General features: G+C 37.4%; 1 protein-coding gene across 1 annotated transcript in view; it reads right to left on the bottom strand.

Annotated features, from left to right (window-relative positions):
• The window catches only part of KIAA0825 (KIAA0825 ortholog), a 341,968-nt gene that overhangs the window by 212,201 nt on the left and 110,910 nt on the right, over positions 1 to 18,857 (bottom strand). The window contains exons 13-14 of the mRNA XM_047089033.1: positions 10,293 to 10,472; positions 4,848 to 5,072 (exon numbers count right to left, since the gene is read on the bottom strand). Coding sequence (XP_046944989.1) covers positions 4,848 to 5,072; positions 10,293 to 10,472 — 405 coding nt within the window. The remainder of the gene's footprint in view (positions 1 to 4,847; positions 5,073 to 10,292; positions 10,473 to 18,857) is intronic.

Consider the following 18,857-nt stretch of genomic DNA (forward strand, 5'->3'; position numbering starts at 1 on the left):
GCAGGTTTTACATTCAGTTTGTGTCAGAACTTGGTTTTAATAGCTGTCATAGGTGAAAAAGCTACTACATGAACATACATAGATCCACATGGGAACAAGTATATCGATAACTGTGCTTATGAAATCATGGCACTTGTTGTTCAATCTGAAGCACCAAATAGGCCAAGGCTGTTGTTGAAATTTGTCTAGTAAATATTCATTATCCATGATGTCATTCAGTTGTTCTAGCAAACAAAATGAAAAATAAATTTTGTATTTTTAAGAAAAATATTCAGGAATCATTGAAACCTTTACTTGGAATATTATAAATTATGTTAGAAAATATTATTTCTAAGGGACACCTAGGTGGCTCAGTCAGTTAAGTAGCCAACTCTTGATTTTTGGTCATGATCTCACAGTTCATGAGTTCGAGCCCGGCATTGGGCTCTGCATTGGCAGTGCAAAGCCTGTTGTGATTCTCTCTCTCAATCTCTCTTTCTCTCTCCTCTTCCCTCTCTCTTTTTTCTCTCTCCCCTCCCTCTCCCTCTCTCTCTGACCATCCCCTGGTCATACTCTCTCTCTCAGAATAAACATTAAAAAAAATTATTTCTAAGTTCTTAAGTATGTAGATAGGATATTTTTATTGGTGATACTGGTTTTTCTAAAATGAATATTTCTGGATTTTATAAAATAAACTATCTTAAGAACTTCTTTATAGGATTTTGTGTATTTCTGCGTTTGGTTTCTTTCTCCACAACCTGCATGTGAACGGTGCCATGAATACATTTTTCTTGCAATGTTACCTCTGTTTCCCCTCCAGAACCCATTCAGTTAAAATAATTACTCCAACGGTTTTCCCATCAAGCATTCTTTTTATTTAAAAAGTAACTTACTGGGGCACCTTGCTGGCTCAATGTGACTCTTAATCTTGACATTGTAAATTTGAGCCCCCTGTTGTGTATAGAGATTACTTAAGAATAAAATCTTAAAAATATAAATTAAAATAAAATAAATAAAAAGTAATTTACTGCTATGAAAATTTTTCTGGTATATCTTTCATTTATTTGTTGTCAAAGAAACAAAACAACTAGTTCTTTGTGTATTTGAACTTTGAAACATAACAAATACCTAAGCTGAGCTGTACCAGAAATATCTGAACTTTGATTCAACTCTTTAAATCTCCTACATTATATAATTTATTTTAATGTTTATTTCTTTAAATCTTCACTATTTTCTATGTAACAGTATTTGCTGACAAAGAAATAAAGAAATGCATTTTAATTTGTCACTACAGTGTTTTCTGTGTTCTGCCATTTTCACTGTTTCAGGAAGGACAAATGTTCCCTTACGCTAGTAACTATTTGTCTTTTAATAAGTTAGAGTCCTCAAAAAAAAAAAAAGACTCTAAACATTTATCATTATTTAGACACCTTCTGTAAAGTACTGAATTAAATATCATTTGACTTAAAACGTTCTTGAAAAACAATTACAGAGGTTTGTCTTCATGTTTTGGATGCTGAGTTTTGAAACATTTTGCTGGCCATGATGATTTCCAACCATCTTTAGCTAGTATCTCAAGGCACAATACCTACTTAAGAGGAATTCTTGTTTAACAATAATATATGGGAAGTCATATTTCAAGTGGTTTTCCTATTTATTTCGTTTTGTAAATCCTCTTTTGACCAAATCTTATCAGATCATCATCATTTTGCCTTATAATATGGCTGAGTAAGAGTGCATGTTAGGAACAGAAATAAACGTGAACTTTTTCACTTTATTATTGTTTGCTCTTCCTTGCATCAATATTAGTGTTAAACTGCAGTAGATCTGTTGATTTATAGGAATATGTCAAAGCCACTTGTGTGTTTTGTGGGGATTAATTTTGTTAAAAGTAGATTCTGAAATACAAAGGACAAACTTAATTCAGTACTGCACCCTGAAAGCTGAAGAAGTGCTTTAGCACTGTCCATCACCTCCCCACCAACACCAAACTCAGCACATGACTGTCTCACTCACAGACCAAGGCACAGTTACAGTTACAATCTCCATATGAAATTTTAGTAGAGTTTCATTTCTTTCTTTCTTGTTATACACCAAAGAATTGTCTTGTACATTTCCTGAGGTGTTTGCACCCATTTGGAACCAATTTTACTAGTCTTCAAGCACCAAGAGGAGGTATTTTCTTTATAGTTTATCTCTAGCCTCAACTGAGATGCTTGATATGTAGTAGTAGCTCGCTTAGTAAATATTTGTTGGATGAATAAGTGACTTAATGTCTGGCCTGTAAACAAAATCTGTCTTGTATACTGTAGGGATAATAAAGGTTGAGCACTGTCAGTCTAAAAGAGGGCAGAGATGGAGAATCATGGTATTTTCCTATTGTCATATCCACCTGGAATGCACAAAATGGTTTATAAAGTCACTTTCCTCCACCATTTTCTTTTATATATTTATGTGATTTGGAATGTTCTACTTCTACTCTTCTACTCTTAGTAGTAGTAGTGATAGTTTTTTTTTTTAATTTAACTTTTTATTTTTTTAAATCTTCATGCAAATTAGTTAGCATATAGTGCAACAATGATTTCAGGAGTAGATTCCTTAGTGCCCCTTACCCATTTAGCCCACCCCCCCTCCCACACCTCCTCCAGTAACCCTCAGTTTGTTCTCCATATTTATGAGTCTCTTATGTTTTGTCCCCCTCCCTGTGTATATTATTTTTGTTTCCCTTCCCTTATGTTCATCTGTTTTGTCTCTTAAAGTCCTCATATGAGTGAACTCATATGATTTTTGTCTTTCTCTGTCTGACTAATTTCACTTAGCATAATACCCTCCAGTTCCATCCACGTAGTTGCAAATGGCAAGATTTCATTCTTTTTGATCGCCGAGTAATATTCCATTGTATATATATATATATATATATATATATATATATATATATATCACATTTTCTTTATCCATTCATCCATCAGTGGACATTTGGGCTCTTTCTATACTTTGGCTATTGTTGATAGTGCTGCTATAAACATGGGGGTGCATGTGTCCCTTCGAGACAGCACACCTGTATCCCGTGGATAAATACCTAGTAGTGCAATTGCTGGGTCCTAGGGTAGTTCTATTTTTAGTTTTTTGAGGAACCTCCATACTGTTTTCCAGAGTGGCTGCACCAGCTTGCATTGCCACCAAGAATGCAAAAGAGATCGCCTTTTTCCGCATCCTCGCCAACATCTGTTGTTGCCTGAGTTGTTAATGTTAACCATTCTGACAGGTGTAAGGTGGAGTCTTAGTGATAGTTTTATGGAGAATATTATTTAGTAAGGAAAATCAAAAAAACTGGTATCTACAAGTAAGCATTTTTTCTTGGAACCAGCGGTTCTTTGAAATGTTATGGAAGAGTTCCAGAACACCTGTAGAAGGCAAAACTGTTCATGAATACAATGACCTGAAAGCCACCAACAAAATAGTGCTACTCATACAACATGATATATTAACTACAGATTATGCCTCCTGAATTGCTCAAAATCTATGAAATATCCAAAAGCTTAGAATGAAGGAGAAATGGCAACCACTCAGACAAGGAAGAACTGAAGTAATGAAAAGCTGACATTTTCCAATTTCAATTAAATGGCTTTACTAGATTCAAAGGCAGTTTAATAGGGCTTGGACAGAATTAAAGCATTACTATGAAAGGTCACAGATAGATAATTGATTTGAGTTTGTAATATAAGGTCGCTGGATAAGAGCCACATTAGTTAGGATCTCCATAGAGAAGAATGAAAGAAGGCTAGTCTCTTCAATTGACTTAGTAGGTTCAGTTGGAGTATTTTACCATTGAAACTTTCCTCAAGTTAATGAAAAAATACTATTTTATAGATTAATATAAAGGGAAAAGTTTTATTAAAAAAATTTTTTAATGTTTATTTATTTTTGACAGAGAGAAAGAGACAGAGCATGAGTGGGGGGGGGGTAGAGAGAGAGGGAGACCCAGAATCTGAAGCAGGCTCCAGGCTCTGAGCTGTCAGCACAGAGCCCGAACGGGGGCTCAAACTCACAGACTGCGATACCATGACCTGAGCTGAAGCCAGACACTCAACTGACTGAGCCACACAGGCGCCCTCAAAAAGTTTTATTTTAAAAGTCCTAAGAAGATTCATTCATATGTCTATATAATATACATAATAAAACATTACATGTTTTGTAATGCAGAAACACATAGGTACAAAGAAACCATTTAAGAAGACAGCATATAATTAATAAAATAAGTCAATAATGTAACTCATGTTCTAAAATACACTTAATAGATGCACTGCCCCTAATAGGAACAATGCACAGAATTCAGAACCATAGGTATTGGGGGAAATTACTCTGTCAAAAAACTATGTAAGTACTCAATGAAGTGCTATTTTTGACCTAAAGGCTACACAAGTAGGTCTGTTAACAAGAAAAAAGAAAGTAATAATTAGTGGTGGCAGAGGGAAAAACTTCAAGGAAAGAACATTAAACATCAGAGCAATATTCTTGAGAGTATGAATTTTAGATTACTCAACAGATTTGAGGTAAGTTAGTCACAATCATCGACTAATGTGTGAATACTAACATGAACACAACATATCACAGAAAATTCTGAGCTGATAGTTAAATAAAGAAGATGGCCATTTGAGTCATTTCCCTTTCTAGTTTCCTTGGTCATAAGGCTCATAGTAAAAAAAAAAAGAAAAAAAAATTACAGGTCCCAAATACATAGAAATGGCGGGAAAAGGACTAAAATAGTTTACAAATCTTATAATTTTTAGAATTTTACTTGATTTCATATCTTAGAAAATTGCTTCTTCAAGGATGGGTTCTTACAAAAAAAAATAATAATAAGGTACCTTTGCTTGATTCTTTCCTCTTAGTTTCTTTTGGAGTATAATTCCATTCCTTTGGAATGCTCTCACGCAAACGTTCAGGAACACTGTGCTTGTTTAGGTTGGGCCCACAGTTTCTCCCAGACCTCATCACAAATACTATCTGCTGTACAATGTCCTTGATAGCATCAGTCAGTGCCAATCTCAAGCATCGGATGACCTCTGGCTCGGACTCCATGCATGTTGAGACTTTAAAATCAGACAGCATATTATAGTTAGCAGAATCTGGCAATATTTTGTGCCTTATTTAATTGGGAATTCAGTTTCTCATTAGCTAGTTTAAAGCCATAGAAAAGAAGAGCTGTTTTTAACCTTGAAATCACATAATTAATAAACAGTCCATAAAAATTAAAAAAAATTTCTTCTTTGTAATAAAGAAAATGGCAATTAAAATAACAGGGAATAACAGTATTTTCTTGTGGTCTGCAACTCTAATGGTGGAAATTGAAGTTGTATGATTTTCTTAGATGATAACTTGGCAATAATACCAAATCTTTAACATTTTGCTTACCTGTTAACTCATTTATTCCTTCTCTGGACCTTATCCTAAGAAATTAATTATAATCATGTAAAGGATATAAAGGAAAATTGAAAATAATCTTAATGTCCAATAATCATCAGTTATTTAAGTAGCTAAGATATATCCATCAACACAATAAAGCCATATATTGTTTAGTAAAAAATAAAAATAAAGACATGTTAGGAAAACTATGACATGTTATTTTTATTACATACACACTATACCACACACACACACACACACATAAACACACACACACATAAAAGAATTAAAAGATGCATTCTCCAGGTTAATGGTGATTATCAATGCCTGATGGGATTTCAGGTATTTTCCTCCTCCTTCCCTCTTTCTTCTTTTACTTTTCCTTCTTTTCTATCCTCCCATCCTCCCTTCTTTTCTTCTTTCTGCTATCCTACCTTCTTTCTGATAATATAGATTACCAACCGTTAATATGTATTACTTGTGTGATAAATGCAATAAAATTTTATTATTTTTTTAATATGACAGGAAAGTCTTGGGATAACCACTTGAATCAACACAGAAAAGTACCCATATGTTTTTTCCCCTCAAAATTTGAGGTGATATTTCTTTTTTTTCTTAATTTATTTAAATAATCTCTACATCCAACATGGGGATCTAACTCATGACCCTGAGGTCAAAAGTTGCATGCTCTTCTGACTGAGTCAGTCAGGCACTCCAAGGTAATATTTCCCAAGTGACTCAATCCATTATTAAAACCAGCATGCTGGGGCACCTGGGTGGCCCAGTCAGTTAAGCGTCCAACTTTGGCTCAGGTCATGATCTCCTAGTTCATGAGTTTGAGCCCCACGTCGGGCTCTGTGCTCACAGCTCAGAGCCGGGAGCCTGCTTCAGATTCTATGTCTCCCTCTCTCTCTCTCTCTCTGCCCTTCCCCACTCACGCTCTGTCTCTGTCTCTCAAAAAATAAATAAATTAAAAAAATTTTTTAATGTTTAAAATAAAATCAAGGTATTACTAATGATAGAGAAAATAACAGCCCTATCTCAAAGAATTATTTTAAAATTATATGAATTAATTTGTGTTAAGCAACTAGCACATAGTAGGCACTCTGTGCACCATGTAAACCTATGTTATTATTATTTTACCTAAGAGGAATTTTCTGTAAAGTTTGCAATATTATAGTATAGGGTGCCCAGTGTTTTTTGATGCAGGGTTCTGCATCAAGTTGAGCATGGGATAGTATAGGGAGGATCAAGCAATATCCACAGATGCCTACAGTAGGGATAAGATACAGATGTAGCAAGAAGAGAAGGAAATATAGGAAGAGAGAATAGAGAAGAAAAAAATAGTAAGTGACGAGCCCTTCTGGTTTCTGGCTCTGCATATAAAGAGCTTAGAAGTTGCCTCTCTGTCCTACAACAAGTAAATAGCTGAACAGATGGAAAAATCAACAAGTCTTCTTGGATCTGTAGAGAGGTGGGGACATAAGGCAAACCACCGCCTCCAAGATTGGAGTGATGGACAGCAAATACAGGGAGTCATAGTTTACTGGAGTGGAGACTCATAAGCAGAACCTACCATGGGAACCAGTGCCAAAGTAGGAAGTCTGAACTGTAATTGATGAATTGCTGGAGGCTCAGTGTGGACAAGTCTGAGAGTTAAAATTCAATGGGAACCCTGTTATGTGGAGGCTGCCACACTTTTGTGAGTTTTATCTCTGTGAGTTCAACTAGGTGCCCATAGTAAATGTCAGAGAAAAATCCCCAAGAGCTTCCAGCAAGGGAAAAGGAAAAGGAACATTTTGAAATAAGTCAGAGCACTCTGTTCTTCTTCAGGGTTGCCCTCAGGAGAAACTACTAAAATAGAGCCTAACCCACTGGGGTATGATCAGAGTCTAACTGACCTAGAAGAAGGGAAATACCCAATTCCAGCCCACTCTAGCTATACTCTCCTACACAGAATGGGAGAAAAAAAACTGAGAAACACTTATGAAGTACATCATCTAGAGGCACAGGTCCACTAAAAGACCTAATCATAGCACCATAGAATGCTTCCCATCCCTCCCCCACTTTTCCACCACATCACTAAAACCGTCTTTACAGCAGTTTCTTTTACCCAATACATCATGTCCAACTTCCAAGAAAAATTACAAGACATACTAAAAGGCAAAGAACACAGTTTTGAAAGGAGAAAACATCAGAAACAGACATGGAAATCAGAATTACCAGACCAGGAATTAAAATAACTTTGATTACTTTGCTAAGGGCTCTAATGTATAAAGTAGACAGCATGCAAGAGCAAATGCGCTATGTAACTAGAGAAATGGAAATCTTGAGAAAGAACCAAAAAGAAATACTAGACATCAAAAATACTGTAACAAAAATGAAGAATGCCTTTCCTGGGCTTATTAGTAGACTGGACATAGCTGAGAAAAGAATTCTGAGCTTGAGGATACCTCAATAGGAACCTCTAAAACTCAAAAGCAAAGAGATCAAAGTCTGAAAAAAAAAAAAAAAGAAGAAGAACAGAATATCCAAGGACTGTGGGACAACTACAAAAGATGTAATATGTGTAATGGGAATACCAAAAGGAGAAGAAAAAGAAAGGATCAGAAGAAATATTTAAGACAATAATGACCGAGAAGTTCCCCTCAAATTACTATCAAACACAAACCACAGATCCAGAAAGCTCAGAGAACACCAAGCAGAATAAATACTTAAAACTATGCCTACACATATCATTTTCAAACTACAAAAAAAAAAAAAAAAAAAAACAAAGGCAAAGAATTCCTGAAAAAAGCCAGAGGGGAAAAAAAAAATTACCTTACCTACAGAGGAACAAAGGGACGAATTAACATCCAGCTTTTCAGAAACCACGCAAACAAGAAGACAGTGGTGTGAAATATGTAGGAGTATCAAGGGGAAAAATACAAAACAAACAAAAAAACCCAAACGACCTAGAATTCTATGCCCTGCAGAATTATCCTTCACAACTGAAGGAGAAATAAAGACTTTCTCAGACAAACAAATATTGAAGACATTGTTTGCCAGTAGACCTGTCTTACAAGAAATGTTAGATGAAATTCTTTAGAGTAAAAGGAAATAATACAAGAGTGAAAACTCAGATTTACATAAAGTAAAAAAAAAAAAAGACATTAAAGAAGGAATAAGTGTTGGTAATATAAAAAATTTTTATTTTTCTTATTCATAATTGATCTAACAGATAAGTTTGTTCAAAATAATAATACCAACAAGTACTCACTTATGTATATATATCTTATACATAACTGTACAAAAGTGGAGTCCCTTGTGACCACTGTAAGGTCTCAGGTTCCAGAAAATATTCAAGACCCAGAGGATATTTAATGCTTATGGAGAAACAATTTATACAAAGACCAAGGATATTGCACCAATCTGAAATTCTGATCCTTTAAAACACCCCACACAATTCAGGCTGTATTAATATGTGTAACACTTGTTTCAAGAGACTTGTCTGACCTGGTGGAGAAGGGTTTGCTCAATGTGTATATGAAGAGAAGACTAATGAGGAGTGAGTGGCAGTTTCACTTTCTCATGGCAGCACCTGAAGGCCATTGGTATCTTCAGTACAATGTTGTGCTAAGTGACAAAATGGTTCAAGAACTTAAGTGTTGAAGGACAAATAGTGGTTGAAGCATGTGGGTCAACAATTCTTTGTCATCTTGTGAGAGAATTCGGCTCTCACTTCACCTGAATAACTAAAAACCGGAGTGGTAGGGCTTCCAAGGTTATTTTTCTTTCAGTTCCATAAAGTCTACATCAGAAGTAATTCAGTCTTTTTAACTGGAAAACTGTCCCTCCTTTGGGTAAAGAGATCACAGTAGGAAATACATGGAAACTAGGAGATAAAATTTTAAGAGGAGATAATTATTAGGGAGTCTTAAGTGATAGATTCAGGTTTTAAAAATCATTATACAGTTATCTATTGGTATTTTTCAGGGATAATGACCAAAAGATGTAACATAATAACCTTAAACTAGCTAAAAAGATATTCAAGTAGTATCTAGAGGATAGTCAGAGTCCTGGAAGAGTGAAACCATGAATATGAGCAAGTTAGATTTTTTTATATGGATCCTAGGAAATATTTCATGGAAATGTAGTTTCTGAAACAGTGTATAAAAATGTTTGTAGGTTGAAAGCCAAATGTAAATGATGTAAATGGTTAAGGGACTAACAGTATAACCACTAGGTTCTCAGTCTTTGTTTTCCCAAGATATTAATAAGTATGTAATTTAAGGCAGGATATTAAGTATAGAACAAGGTGAGAATCTATTCATCTGGCCCCAAGGTAGGGCAACCCATGAACACTTTCTAGTTACATATGCAACTTGCAACATCCATTCTATGTAGACAGAAGAACAATACAAATGGAAAAACATATTGTTCCCAAAGGAACGAGAAGACATACTTGCCTTATAGAGACACAGGTGCTGTGGTCATAATAAACACCTTTTACGTTTAAAGAAAATGACTAGTAGTTTTGTGGATTGGTTTGCCAAAAAATGCATCCAAGAATAATATGTCACTAATGTCTTACTTGCTCAAGAGCAGAACATAATCTATGGTAAATATTAAACTAAATTTTTATGAGGGGACAGTTCCTAATAATAATTTAAAAAGAAAATCTGCATTACATAATTTCTCTCCCTCTCCCTCCCCTGCACCTTGTCCCAAGTTTATTATATTTTGATAGGACTGAATGGTTAATGATTCCCCAAAGAAACTGTTATGCTTAAAAAGAAAATGTGTGATAAACTTTTACAAATAATAGACTCAACAAGAGCGACATCAATAAAACTTTCAAAGCATCTTTAAAGATATATTTAAGTATCCATAAAACACTTCTTTTACAAACAGTAAATTTTTCATACCTGGAATGTTATATAGAAAGTTCCATAATTGTTCTTCTTCCATGTAGCTCACAAAAACATTTCCAAATGTTTGTGGAGAAAAATTGCAATGGTACAATACTTTAAAGATGGTTTCTATTAAGCTGGATCCTTGGTTCAGATTATCATCTGTATCAGAACCTTGCTCTTGAAAGGTACATTCTTGGAAAGAATAAAATTAATTTAGTAAGATAGGTATCAGTGAATGTGATTAAATTCTTGTCACTTACCCAAGCATATTGCAGTAAAACTGTATTTGATTAATATTTACATAATAAGAGAAATGCCATATTCTTTCAGAGTAATGGCCCACCAAACTCAATATTGTTACTGAGATACTTAGGATATTTGTAGGGGGGAAAATGTGAGAAGGGTCACAATGACATGACCTCAAAGAAACAGAGAGAGAGAGAGGGAGGGAGGAAGGGAGAGAGTGAATCACAAGCAAGCTCCATGCTGTCAGGGCAGAATCCAATGTGGGGCTTGCAGTGAGATCATGACCTGAGCTGAAATCAAGAGTCAGCCACTTAACCAACTGAGCCACCTAGACACCCACCAAGGTGAGTTCTAAGTCGGACCTCACCAACTGTCTAAGAAGGTCTGGATGGAGGGTGAGCCTCAGCTGATTTCAAATGTTTCTAAGGTTGGTGTCCTAGAAACCTGGTGAAAACCAATACCTTTTCGAGGCACTCCTCCACAAACCTTGGTCTTTCCCAGCTTGCACATTTCCTACACTTTAGGGCTTTTCTTCTGCATTCCCTTTCATTCTTCTATTTCCCATTCCTTTCAAGAAGACTCCACTAGGGTTCTATTCTTTTAACCTTCTTCTTAAGTTCGTCCCTTCCCTGCTCCTCCACATGCAGGTCTAGCCCTTTCCTTTTTCTTTCCCTCAGCCTTCTGGACAAGACACTTGTTTGTTTAATGGAAAATCCCCCAGGTGTGTCTTCAATCGTGAAAGACATAAATATCAAGGAGTTGTAGATCTGTCTAGAGCATCCACTGTTCAAACAAAGGTCATCCACTTAGCCTAATCTTCCTCAGTCAATATTAATACCCAAGAGGTATTTTCCCATCAGATCTACAACTAACCCAGGCCTGCACTCTCTTATTGTTCTCCCTTTAATATGAGTCACACTCCTGTCTTTCTCCACACTTCTAGCTAAGGAAGGAGGACTCTTCTCAGTGGTGAGTTTGGGGCCAACCTGACCACAGGGAGTTGCATTCTGGCCTGCTCTCCTCCTCATTAAGTCTATGAGGGCTGGTTCTGCCATTGCAAGGGAGTTCCGTGGCTTTCAGCTCTGTTGGTGGCTTGGGGAGGTGGGAAGGGGGCAGCTAGGGCAGTTGGAGGGACAGAAGGATCATCTTAATTCTGGAAAATGAGGCTGTGTGGGCAAGCCATATTTAAAGCCATATTTTCTGACCCAAGCAATAATAAAGCTGCTATTTTGAATTCCATCTGGCTCCCCTCTATCTATCAAATGTTTCATACCTTCTATAAACAAATACAAGAATTGAAAACAGATTGCCTTTTCAGTAACACTGAAGGGCTCTTTTCACTGCAGACATTAACTAGAACTAAACTTGTTAGCGCTTCAAAAGAGGGTGGTATCTGGGGAGGAGCTCCCCCACCAACCCCACCAGGAGCCTGTGTTTACTGCTACCACAGATTTACACATACATGGTGCACTAGCACTTTGCTTTCCAAGACTGCTTAATTTTTACTTTCTACAAAAATGCTGTTAATGACAAGCTCCTGCTGAGTCACTAAAATGGATTTGGCAGCAATGTTGGTGAAGAGAGTGCCATCAGCTGAGGGACGCTGAATTAACCAGGCTCTAACGAGCATCCCTAACCAAAGGGAAGAGGCTGAAAGACTCACTTTAGACATAGATATTAGAGAGAAAGTGCAGGGATAGAAAATGTAGCCTATAAAACCAGGATTCAACACCTAAAACACCAGGCTGGTAAATTGATACCTGAGAAAAAGGGGGCGGAGTGTCATGTGAAAATGGCTTCAAAGAAGCACTAAATTTGAAAATCACAGCCTAGTTCACTGTAAAAATTAATAACAATAAAATCGAAACCTGACTTGAAAATTGGTTTGGAGTCTACTGCATAAAAGGTAACAATAGATACAAAGATCTGCCATTTATTTACAAGTTTTCAGTTATACATGACTTGATTATTACTTTTTCCTCCCTCAAAGTATTCTTATTTTGGCAAAATTTAAATTTTAAAAACAAAGTCTCATGAAATGGGTCTATGAATTAAACTACGAAGACAAAACAAAACAAAACAAAATCATTCTTTTTCAGAGATTTTCTTTCTCAAGTCTTTCCTGGGAATTATTTTCCTGCTTTCTGTTCTAAAATTCTCATACGCAAATTAAAGCATTTACAACCTTTTCTATGCTGTTTTCCTCAATACCCAAATAAACTAAACATCAGATTTCTACCTCTTTTGAACAACCACAGTCCCAAATTCAGGGCTGTGATTAATGGTGAGATGGGAGACAGGCCTTTATTGAATACCCACAATGGTGCTGGCTCTCTGCTCACTGTTTTGCACGTATTTACCTATTTATCTTGATCCTCACAAAAACTCTACTAAGTGTATATATTTTTTAAATGTTTATTTTTTAGAGAGACTGCACGCGCATGTGCCAGCGAGCAAAGGAGGGGCGAGAGAGAGGGAGACACAGAATCTGAAGCGGGCTCTGCACTGACAGCAGAGAGCCCCATGCATGGCTCAAACTCAGGAACTGCGACATCATGACCTGAGCCTAAGCTGGACACTTAACCAACTGAGCCACCCAGGCGCCCCAAAAATCTACTAAGTGTAGATTATCTCTGTTGAGGGAGCCTGAGGCAAGCTGAGGGCAAAACACAAACACAAGCTAGCACCGCCCTGCCCCGCCCCCCCAAGGTGGGATTCCTGTGATACTCCTTGGACACCTCTGGCTGCACAAAAACAAGAAAGGACAAAAAACAAATGGTTAATCTGATTAAGAGTCTCCACCAGTTTACCAGAAAAAGGCAATCCTATCAAAAGCCTAAAGTCCGGGAACTCCTACTGTCAACGTTAATGCTTTTGTTAGGGGGGAAAACAACCTTAACTTGACAATACGTAGGCCTCCAGTAAGTCTTTAGCATGTGAGAGTCTCTTTGGCAATTCCCTCTTGACTTTATCTCCCCAGACTCCATAAAATGGTGCCCCACAGTTACAGTGCAGCTTTTCCTGCCCGTTGGTCCTGTCTCCGGGCTTTAATAAAATCACCTTTTTGCACCAAAGATGTCTTTAAGAATTCTTTCTTGACCATTGGCTCTGGACCCCACAAACCCCCCACCACCCCAAAACTTCATCAATCTCCATTTTTTTTAACAAATAAAGAAAATAAGTCTTAAAGAGGCTGATGATAAATAAAATACAAAAGTTCTCTACAAGTCATCAAGAAAATAGCTACATTCAAGAGAGATTTATAATTGGACAATTGACTCCAGTGTCTTGAAAACTGATCATCTTTATAGAGAAGGCACAGGTAGTTCTGTGTATTTGAAAATTATTATGTAATATCTACAAATTTATAAATGTAGATAGGCAAACCTCTTTGAAACAGTTTTGGCTCTATCTACCTGTATCTACTAGGGTTCCTCTCCATACTTTTTATAAGATAAGATTTTCTCCAAAGTGCATTTCATGGTATGTTAATGTAGTAGCCCATATGTTCTGGAAGTGCTGGCTTCAACAATATTAAATAGTTTTGTTTTCTGCAGGATTTCTCAGAGGCTTTAATTATTCATGAGCCCTGTGCCTCTCCAAGAAGGGATTTTAGTATATAGTGTTTTAAAACATTTTTGACCATAAAACCTTTTTCTAGTATTACATTTAGCAGGAGTACTATTCTATAAAACTGAATCTCGGAATCCTGGCTCTACTGTTTACAAATAGACTCTTAAATTAACTTCAAGCCCTTTACGTTTGCAAATGAAAGTGAGCATTTCAAATGAAAAAGGAAGCAAGGTAGAAAGAAGTGCAAAGTTTTACTCTGCATAAGGAGATTGCCAATTTGAAAAGAAATCTGGTCACCAAAATTGGATTTAATTTTAATTCAAATGAATCATTTTGGGGCAAAGAAGGATTTTGCTTTACCAGCAGACACTGGAAAGAATAACATGGGGCGCCTGGGTGGCTCAGTCGGTTAAGTGTCAAACTTTGGCTCAGGTCACGATCTTGTGGTTCACGAGTTCGAGCCCCGTGTCGGGCTCTGTCCTGACAGCTCGGAGCCTGGAGCCTGCTTCTGATTCTGTGTCTCCCTCTCTCTTTGACCCTCCTCCCATTCATGCTCTGTCTCTCTCTGTCTCAAAAATAAATAAACGTTAAAAAAAAAATCTAAAAAAAATAAAAAAATAACAAAGCACAGCCAAAAGAGGTCTTAAAAAACCGATTCTTAGCCCACAGATTTATATCAGGTTCTAACCATCTGATTAAGAAACATAATGAAATTATACGACTGGCAGGCACCTTACAAGGAGGTCAGTAAATATTTGGTCAATAAATGAATAAACATTTGTTGAGTCAATGAATAAAAAGTCTTCTAGCATTTGTGACAATGGTGACCTAGCTTCTTTTTGAATACTTACAGTGGTGAGATTTCCATTACCATTCCAGGCAGCTGTCCCACTGCTGGACAGCTCAAGTTATGATACGAAAAGATAGGATTCAGGAAGCATAGAGGGAAAGGTTCGGACCTGAGGTCCCTGGGTAGAGAAAACCACATATTTTGGAACAATGCTGGGCATGACTGACCATAGCAAACTTCCTTGGGGGTAAGTTCCTCTTAAGCATGTAACAGACACCACCTACTCCCCCTCATGTTCCCATCAGGAATTTGACAAAAGTCCTGACTATAAAAATAAGTAGTAGACCATAGAACGGTACAGCCATAGACTATTATGGAAATGGGCCAATCAAAAAGAAATGCCTAGGCATTTAGAGTTACCTAGCCAATAAGGGTAGAACCTGAGAAGGAAAGTGGGGGAAGGGGAGCACCCCACCCTCACCACCAAAACCCGATTTACAAAAGACCCCTGCCTATTCTCACAGGCATTCACTTTCCAATGCCCCCTCTCTGTTAAGACAGCTTTCATACTATTCTTACTTTCTGTAAGAAAGTAATAAACTTTTGCCTGCTGCTCTTTTTATTCTGTGTCCACCTCTTTATTCTTGGAAGCAGGGAGACAAGGAACCCTAGGTATTGAGGGAAAGAATACTGAAACAAAGTTACCAAGCTGTTTTTCATTTTTAAGAAACATTACACGATACTGTTATCAGAAAGGGGTATAGAAATCTACTCTCCTCTCTTTAGTAGATAAAGAAAAGAAGCACAGAGTTGTAAACAATTTCCTCAGGTATCATTAGGGATGAGAATTCAGGTTTTCTGACTGACAGAGTGACAGACAAATCCATCTCCTTCCAACTTACTCCCAAGTATTTCTACTTGCTGACGTGGACAGCTTTTTTTTTTTTTTTTTTTTTTTACATTCAGACTTAAAATATTCCAAGATAGCTATCCTGCCTCTTCTAGTCTTTTCTTCTCCAAGTTATACATACCCAGTTCACTTAAGCAAGGTATGGCCTAGGTAACATCTTAGCAGTTTCACTCTTTTTCTTTTTTTTTAAGTTTATTTATTTTTGAGAGAAAAAGAGCATGAGTGGAGGAGGGGCAGAGAGAGAAGGAGACACAGAATCTGAAACAGGTTCCTGGCTCTGAGAGGTCAGCACAGAGCCTGATGTGGGGCTCGAACTCACGAAATGTGAGATCATGACCTGAGCAGAAGTCAGATGCTTAACCGACTGAGCCACCCAGGGGCACAGTTTTCACTCTTAATGGGCAATCTCCCTTTAAACAAGTTATGTCAAGAAAAGACCATGATATTTCAGGCAGGATCTGATGACCTCTAAGCATAGGTAGATAACTGGTCCAAATTGTGCAGCTGGCAGCCCTAGGGAGTGAGAGATAAGTTTTGAGCTCCACCTGGACCCCCAATACACAAGGTCCCTAAATGGCTATACGGTAAATCCAAGTCAAAGCTATTTCAAAGGGAAATTGTAGGCAGATATCAAGCCTATCTACCCAGTGGGAATGTCTACTCAGACCTTGGGAGAGAAGTTAAAATTGTCATGCTAGCAGTATGTGCAGGTCTCCTCTCCAGATGACTACACTGCAGAGAAGTACTAAAGCCACCGTGGGAGCCTGGGTGCTGTACAATATTCTAGAGCAAGGGTTGGCAAGCCCAGGGGACAAATCCAGACCGATGCCTGTTTTCAACAGACTGATTTCTGTTTCAAGCAAAGAATGATTTGTATGTTTTTAAATGGTTGGAAAAAAAAAATCACAAGTAGGATATCCTTTGTGACACACAAAATTATGTAAAATTCAAATTTCTGTGTGCATAAATAAAACTTCATTGGAATACAGCTGATGGGGCTCTGACATGCTACCTCAAATATGGTACCTAGGCATACTGAGTATTTTAAACACTGGAAAGAGTTTGAGAAAACAGCAGAAGCAGGAAGGTCACTCTGACCTTCCCCCTGCTCTTCTCTCCTGAAACAGGACAGGTGCCCTCTCTATACCAGGAGGGTAGGGGCATCCCTGTCTCTGAAGTCAAAAGGATACTAAGAAGGATCCTAACAAATAGGCCCTGCTAAGTTTCCCCCAACTTACTAATTTCATACCCTTTGACCTATCATATTTCTCCATGACTGTCCATTCTTCATTGAACCTAGCATAAAAAGGCTCCAATTTAACTGTTTCTTTGGGTCACTCCTGTATCAGAAAGCAAGCAAGCAAGCAAGCAAGCAAGCAAGCAAGAAAGAAAGCACGTGGGCAGCTCAGCCAGTTGTGTCCGACTTCGGCTGAGGTCATGATTTCACAGTATGTGAGTTCGAGCCCCGTGTAGGGCTCTGTGCTGAGAGCTCAGAGCCTGGAGCCTGCTTCTGATTCTGTGTCTCCCTCTCTCTCTCTGCCCCTCCACTGCTCACACTCTGTCTCTCTCTCTCTCTCTCTAAGAAAAATAAACATTAAAGAATTTTTTAAAAGTGAATTTGTATTCTTTTCCTCCTGTTAATATATCTTTGTCAGTTGAATTTTCAACCCGTTCAGAAGCCCTAAGAGTGTTGAAGAAAACTTCTTCCTCCCCTACACAGCCATGCTCATTTGCTTATGACAGTGGTAGAGTTTGGTGGCTGTGACAGAAATGGTAGAGTTGACAAAGCCTGAAATGTTCACTATGTGGCCCTTTATACAAAAGTTTGCCAGCTCCCATTCTAGAATACTGGAAGAAAGTGTACATGTATTCCAAATAATCTAATAGTGAAGGACATCGTCCATCTACTCCCAAATAACTTACTTCAAGCAAGTAGCCATCCCCTCTTCAGAGCAGCCTTTGCCTATTACCCAGTCTGTCAATCTTTCTTCAGTCATTCTGTTTTATAAAAGCACTCCATGGCACTTATTAGCAGCTGAACTTATCCAATTTTTAATACCTCCTTACTTTATAAGGTCCGTCCTCTCCAATTTTCCCCAGCAATTAATCCCCCCGAATGTAAGGGCACTATGGCATGTCACATTTACCACTCTATCTCCGACTGAGAACAGTGCCTCGTACCTAGTTAGAGCCCATTAAATATTAGTCTAATAGAGAACATATTTGTAAAATCAAGTAACCGAAATTTTCAGAAATTAATTCAAAAGAATGTTATTTCTTATTTCTAAGAATGAATACCTCCATAAAGTCTCATGTTTTTATTTTAGAAATTTATTTAAAAACAATTGATATACTGTCACAAAATAATGGCTCTTCTCTCTGCTAACAAGGACCACTTAAATATCAAGTGGGCAATTTATTCAATTTCTCTGAATCCAAGTTTCATCATTTGCAAAATGGTCCTAATAATCCAAGGGTCATAAATGAAATAATATGTTAAATCGCTCTGAGTTGTTGGGGACAAAGATGCTACATAAATTCATGATAATAGTATCACTTGTAATATAATGCCCAATCATTTTGCAATGCTAACACTAGAAGCACATTAACTGCTAAAGAAGACACATGTTCCTATAGTTATATTAGACATTTTCTAGGTGCCATGAAGAGATAGAATATAAAATATTTCAGCCACTGTCAAGCCAGATTAGATTTGATTCCGTGGAAGAGAAGCATTATAGCAAAATTCATGCTCCCAGTCTCCCAAGCTGTGTGTGAAGGTTCCCAAGGAGTGTTACAATATTTAGAACTTGAGAATATTTATTTGTCCCAGTTCTCATCTTCACGTGCTAGCATCTTGACAGCTGCTCGGTCAATACCTTCTCAGGCACAAGGCCTTAAAGGAGAAACTCTATTTCCTAGGAAGCACTTAAATTTATGCTTAGACAGAGGGAAGGATTACTGACAAGCACAAGGAGAGACCACTGCATAGGGACCACAGGAGGAGTGATTAGAAAAGAAAAATACATCAGATGTATTCTTCCAGGCATTCAGTATA

The sequence above is a fragment of the Lynx rufus genome, unplaced genomic scaffold (assembly GCF_022079265.1).
Source record: "Lynx rufus isolate CCGP_SWC_20201006 ecotype Redwood Valley unplaced genomic scaffold, mLynRuf1.p SCAF_1, whole genome shotgun sequence".
In the NCBI taxonomy this organism is placed as follows: Eukaryota; Metazoa; Chordata; class Mammalia; order Carnivora; family Felidae; genus Lynx; species Lynx rufus.